Here is a 6,354-nt window from a genome sequence, read left to right as displayed (position 1 = left end):
TGTCTTGCAAAGCCCCTCGTCTCTCTACTGCTTGTTCATCCGCGAGCAAAGGAAGGAGGATAGTCAATATTCAAGGAAAACTTACTGGATGGTCTAACGAGTTTTGCCATGCGTCCAATGACGGATGGACAATTGAAACCTAATTCCGAAACAAATATCGCTGTATGGACTAACAAAATTTGTCATGCGTCGATCAAGCAGCGAGATTACGTGAACGTCATTATGGGAAATATTTTTTCAAATAGGATATCATTTAATATATTATTTTAAATTAATAATAAAATGAAAAAAAACTTCAGCTTGGTGTCTATTTTACCAACTAAGTTGTAGAATCTTATTTAAGTTTAGTAGTTATAAATTTGTTGTCCCAAATTTTTGTTTTCAATTATAAGATTAGATTTTTTTTTCTTTTGAACAATTGTTTTATTGTCTTTAATGACAAAAAGGGAAACTGTCTCTTCCTCACCGGAGAGAGGATGAGCAACAGAGGAGAGAGATGGTGCCCTGTTCGTTTTCCTGCAAGCCTACTTCCTAGTCTTCCAGATTCAAACTCGTATCAGTATCTGTTCTGCTGCTAGAAGACAAGGACAGAGATAGAAGGAAAGAAAGAAGCAGCAACCAGTTACCAGAACAAAAACCAAACACGAGGTTTCTGTGCTTTACTCTTTCTCTCTCTCTCTTTTGCGGAGACCATATCAAGGACTTTAGCAGAGAGAGAGAGAGATTCTCAGTTTATCTTCACCATTTGAGCAAAACCCAAACACGAGATTTCTGCGTTTTCCTCTTTTTTCCTCCTTTGCAGTGACCGTTCAAGAACCTTAGCGCAGAGAGAGAGAGAGAGAGCTCGTTTTCGACCATTTACAGGGGTGCCTAAGCGGTTCTCTTCCTGGAGAGAAAGATTAGAGAGGTAGATTTCTGAGAGAAGGTATCTGCAGAGAGAAAAAAGTTACTCTTCGGCCATATAAGGCCAAAACCAGAGATGGGAATCGCACGATTCCTCGTTTTCTTCATCCCTTTCTTCATCACACTTTCTCACTCATCAATTGGTCACGGAAATGCCGAGCTGAAAGCTCTGATGGCGGTGAAAGCCGCTCTGGATCCGCATAACACGTTGCTCACCTCATGGAACGCCGACGGCGACCCCTGCAACGGCTCATTCGAGGGCATTGCCTGCAACGAGAAGGGTCAAGTGGCCAACATTTCATTACAGGGTAAAAAGCTCTCTGGGATGATACCTGCGTCAATCGCCGAGCTCAAACACTTGACGTCTCTTTACTTGCATTACAACTTTCTCACTGGGAAAATCCCAGGGGAGATTTCCACTCTTACTGAGCTCCAAGATCTTTATCTTAATGTCAATAAGCTCTCTGGGAATATACCTTCGGAGATTGGAAACATGTCTAACTTACAAGGTTCGTCCTTATACAAGCTCCTATCCTTCAGACTGGTTTCTGTGAATTTAGAACTTCGCTGTTTGGGTTTTGTGCTTTGTTTTGAGGTTTTAGATTTTGCTTATTTTGGTTTGCATTTGTTGTGTAGTTTTGCAGCTTTGTTGTAATCAGTTCACAGATAGCATACCGGCCCAGCTGGGTTTTTTGAAGAACCTTGTTGTTCTTACTCTTCAGTCTAATAGACTGACTGGTGCAATTCCTGGAAGTCTAGGAGATTTAAAAAATTTAATGTGGCTAGATTTGAGCTTTAATTATCTCTCTGGTTCAATTCCCACAAAACTAGCAGAGGCTTCTAAGCTTGATGTTCTAGACATCAGGAACAACAATCTGGCAGGCAGTGTACCTCCTGGTAATTTTGTAACAATGGTTTCTCAACTTACATTTTGTTTGTGTGTGTGTGTGTGTGTGTGTGTGGGTGTGGGTGTGAATTTAGCTATATGTAAATGTATTAGTCTCTTGTGTGTTTCTTGGAAAGTATTGAACTCAAACTGATTTGACGTTAATGTGCATGGATGAAGCTTTGAAGAGATTGGATGACCGATTCTTCTTCGAAAACAACTCCAGATTGTGTGGTGAATCTGGTGATTGGTTGATGCCTTTGAGAGCTTGCAATGCTTCAACTGGTCAACCAACAAGAAGCATCCCGGAGCCCGTAGATTTGAAGCTACCTTGCAATCAGACACATTGCTCAGATCTACAGAGAGCTAGATCTCCTGTTATAATTGTTTGTGCTGCTCTGCTAGGGGTTGCGTTATCTGCCATTGGGCTTGTGATTATCTCCCTATATCGTCGCAAGAAACAGAAGCTGGGGAGCTCTTTTCATTCTTTTGATCCTTTTAATATTAACTGTAGCACTGACAAGGGCAAGGAGGTCTGTATGAAGCATGGCTCTTCTCTTGTGAGCCTTGAGTACTCCAATGGGTGGGATCCTTTGGGTGATGGTTGCAACCTTGGTTTTTCCAAAGAGGATTTGCAAAGTTTTAGCTTCAATTTAGAAGAGGTGGAGGCTGCTACTCAGTACTTCTCGGAGGTGAATTTCTTGGGTAAGAGCCATTTCTCTGCTACTTACAAAGGAATTTTAAGAGATGGGTCAGTTGTTGCTGTTAAGAGAATAAATAAAACTAGCTGCAAGTCTGAGAAATGTGAGTTCCTGAACGGATTGGACATTTTGGTCTCTCTTAAGCATGAGAATTTGGTAAACTTGAGAGGATTTTGCTTTTCCAAAGGCCGGGGTGAGTGCTTTCTCATTTATGATTTTGTCCCGAATGGGAATATCTCGAGTTATCTTGATGCAAAGGATGGTGATAGGAAGATGTTTGAATGGTCTACCAGGGTTTCTATCATCAATGGAATTGCTAAAGGTCAGTTTATTTTTCTTCTTCTTTTGGCTGGCTTTGTGAATGTTTGAAATGGCTGAAAATGAAATTGTTCTACGTAGTGGACTTAGAAACTCAAGACATGACATGGCACAAGGACATGGCAATAAGAACATATTATTTTTATATATGACTGTTAATAGCATATATTCTTTTTAATCCAAATATGGTCCTTTAAAAAAATAGTAGTCAAGCATCTGCAAATTTGCATCTAGTGTTGATATATACAGTTGGTTTGATTTTCGGACTCTCAACTGATTAATGCAATTTTATTGGTAATGTGATGGATGCAGGCTATAAGTTTGCTTGATTTGAACAATGTATCCTTTTTTAAAATATAAGAACCTCTCAAAATTTGATAATATTACAGCATGGCCCCTAAGCTTTTTATTACTTATAATAATACCCAATGTGTCATGTAAGATCGGACACTTCATAAGAAATGAGCTGGGCCTTTTTACATTCTTTCCTCTGCATCTTCTTATTGCGTTTGTTATTCTAGAACTTCCTATGACAATCAAGAGCTCAATGGCATGGGATTCTCAAGACAAGATTTTATTTGCTCCAGCAGAAAAAGAGTGTAGTATGGGTGATGTATTCTCAGGGGATATATAATTTTTTTTGACTCTTCTTTTGTTCATTTCTTGGGCAGGTATAGAGTATTTACATGCTTGCAAAGTGAACAAACCTGCTCTAGTTCACCAAAACATTTCAGCTGAGAAGGTGCTGATTGACCAGCAATTCAATCCTTTGATCTCAGATTCTGGTCTGCACAAGCTCCTAACCAATGACAATATCTTCTCAGCACTAAAAACCAGTGCCGCAATGGGATACCTAGCTCCAGAGTATATGAATACCGGCCGTTTCACAGAGAAAAGTGATGTTTATGCATTTGGGATGCTTGTTTTGCAAGTCCTCTCCGGAAGGCAGAAACTCAACGGCTCAATACGACAGGATGCTGAGTTGTGCAGATTCCAAGATTTTATTGACCCAAATCTCCATGGTGAGTTCTCTGAGCACGAAGCAGCTAAGCTGGCCAAGATTGCTGTGATTTGCACTGAAATATCTCCTACTCAAAGGCCATCCATGGAAGCTGTTATTCAGGAACTGAGTATCTGAAACAGCTGTCAATGAGTCGCTAGTGTAGTTTCTTTGGCAATTGCTGGAAATATTTACTGGCAGTGTGGTGGTAAGTTAGGATTATAATTTATTGGTGGCAAAACTTCTAGGGTTGTTGTCTATTGAATTGCTAGTTGAGGGCTAACCTTTGCGGTCAATGTCGCTGTAATCGCTTATCCGTATTGTTGTTGGCGGGTTTGGTTTTGTTTAGTGGCATGGTGTTTTGTATAGAGGTTCCCCCCCACCAAATCTCCATGAGCATTTTGCTTGTGGAAAGAGAACTTTTCTGCGACTTACAAAATCTGCCTCAAAACTTTCTTTGTGCTTTTCCCTTTTGATTCAATGTATGTTCTTATAAGATCTTGCCAGCCCGAGGTTCCTGACATGGGTTTACAATTGTACATCAATTATAATGTTTGTCAATGCCATATGCCTCCATCTCCTGCATCTTCATAATACTAGGAAGATTCAATCCTTATATAAAACATTCCTATATTTATTTCTTAAGGTACTAACAATTTAATGTTGCTGAAGAACTGAAGAAGTTTTATCATTTGAACCAGCTACTGAAAACAACCAGCACAAAAGCTATGAAAAGAACTTCAACAAGCAGAAGAGCTACTGAAGAGAACAGAATACTTAAGTTGCAAAAAAGAGCTAAGCCTTTTGTTGCAGTGATTGTTATCAGAGAGAGTTGATTGCTAGAATATGCTCACTGTATATTTCATTTACAATAGTCAAGAATATATACAAGTAAGTAGTTACGGAGCTAAGAGGGAATAACAAAACAGATGCCTATAGTTACGAAGAGAGAAAGGAAAAGATGCCTTCATTTATAGGGCATTGTTATAGTGCTACACGAATTGTGTACAGTTATGCTAATACGCCCCCTTGAGGCCAATGGTGTGTCAATAACATTGAGGCTCGACCGAAAACGAAGAAATTTGTCAGAGACCAGAGGTTTGGTGAAAATGTCTGCAATTTGGTCTCGTGAGCTGAGAAGTGAGATTGTTAAAGATTTTGCTGCCACACGGTCACAGATAAAATGAAAGTCGATGTCCATGTGTTTTGTCCGAGAGTGATAAATAGGATTGGCTGCGAGGTAAGTTGCACCAATGTTGTCACACCATAAGATTGGAGCATGGGAGAAAGAGATCCGGAGCTCACATAAGACTGTTTGTAACCAGATTGTTTTAGCTGCAGCAGTTGCAATGGAGTTGTATTCAACCTTTGTGCTCGAGCGAGCTACTATTTCCTGCTTTTTGGAACTCTATGAAATCAAATGCTTGCCAATAAAAATGCAATATCCACTTGTTGATCGATGGTCATTAGGATAGTTGGCCCAATCGACATCGGAGTAGGTTTGAAGAGTAAGGGAGGAGTTAAAGGGAAACATGATACCATGATTAATGGTGCCTTTAAGGTACCGCAAAATTCTTTTAACAACACTCCAATGGGAGACTTTGGGATCATGCATGAACTGACATACTTTATTTATTGAGAAATTGATGTCTGGCTGAGTGTGAGACAGATACTGAAGGGCTCCAACAGTGCTTCTGAAGAGTGTTGGGTCATCAAACGAGGGAGAATCAAATGTAGACAATTTGAGTGAGGCTGCCATTGGGGAGGGCATAGGTTTGGCATGTAGCATATTGTTGTGATGGAGCAAATCCTTGATGTTTTTTGGCTGAGTGAGTATAATACCATCCTGTAGATAATCAATTTCCAGACCTAAAAAATAAGACAAGTGTCCCAAGTCCTTCACAGGGAAGGCTTGATTGAGGGTGGCAATGAAGGAATTGATGGTAGAGTCATGAGATGAGGTAATAATAATATCATTGACATAGACTAGCAGATAAATTATCGCAAGACCAAGAGCAAAAATGAACAAAGAGGGATAAGCTTTGGAAGCAAGGAAACCATACCCAAGGAGCTAAGAGCTCAGTTGAGCAAACCATGCCCGAGGAGCCTATTTGAGGCCATAGAGCGCCTTCTCGAGTTTGCACACATAGTGGGGATGCAGGGGATCAATGAAGCCTTGCGACTGTTGCATATAAACTGTCTTTGACAAGTCACCATGAATAAAGGCGTTTTGAACATCAATTTGTCGCAGGGACCATCGTTGAGCGACGGCAAGAGAGAGGACCAACCAGATGGTAGGGGCCTTAATAACCGGACTGAAGGTGTCATGGTAATCAACCCCTTCACGTTGATTGAAACCCTTTGCAACCAAGTGTGCTTTTCGCCGTTGAATTGTGCCATCAGTGTTGTATTTGGTCCGAAAGATCCACCTATAGCCAAGAATATTAGAAGAGGGGTTGGGGGGAACCAAGGTCCAGGTGTGATTTTGAATGAGAGTGGTGTACTCATCATTCATGGCAGAGCGCCATTCAGGGAACTTGGAGGCC

The 6,354-nt window shown here is 40.6% G+C and overlaps 1 protein-coding gene across 1 annotated transcript; it reads left to right on the top strand.

The window, feature by feature from the left end:
- Positions 1 to 418: 418 nt before the first annotated feature.
- LOC131146925 (probable leucine-rich repeat receptor-like protein kinase At5g63930) lies at positions 419 to 4,314 on the top strand. Its single transcript, XM_058096778.1, has 4 exons — positions 419 to 1,412; positions 1,540 to 1,800; positions 1,970 to 2,812; positions 3,480 to 4,314. The coding sequence occupies exons 1-4, from the start codon at positions 980 to 982 to the stop codon at positions 3,944 to 3,946; spliced, it is 2,004 nt and encodes a 667-aa protein (XP_057952761.1). The 5' UTR covers positions 419 to 979; the 3' UTR covers positions 3,947 to 4,314.
- The last annotated feature ends 2,040 nt before the right edge of the window (positions 4,315 to 6,354 follow it).

This window comes from Malania oleifera, chromosome 13 (genome assembly GCF_029873635.1).
Source record: "Malania oleifera isolate guangnan ecotype guangnan chromosome 13, ASM2987363v1, whole genome shotgun sequence".
Lineage (NCBI taxonomy): Eukaryota > Viridiplantae > Streptophyta > Magnoliopsida > Santalales > Ximeniaceae > Malania > Malania oleifera.
The sequence above is the reverse complement of the archived record's forward strand: the minus strand, read 5'-3'. Positions and strand labels throughout refer to the sequence as shown.

Excerpts from the sequence above, each read along its gene's own strand:
- LOC131146925 (XM_058096778.1), top strand. The coding sequence starts at position 980 with ATGGGAATCGCACGATTCCTCGTTTTCTTCATCCCTTTCTTCATCACA. Across the intron at positions 1,413-1,539 it reads AAACATGTCTAACTTACAAG|TTTTGCAGCTTTGTTGTAAT; the intron begins GTTCGTCCTTAT and ends TTTGTTGTGTAG. Across the intron at positions 1,801-1,969 it reads GGCAGGCAGTGTACCTCCTG|CTTTGAAGAGATTGGATGAC; the intron begins GTAATTTTGTAA and ends GCATGGATGAAG.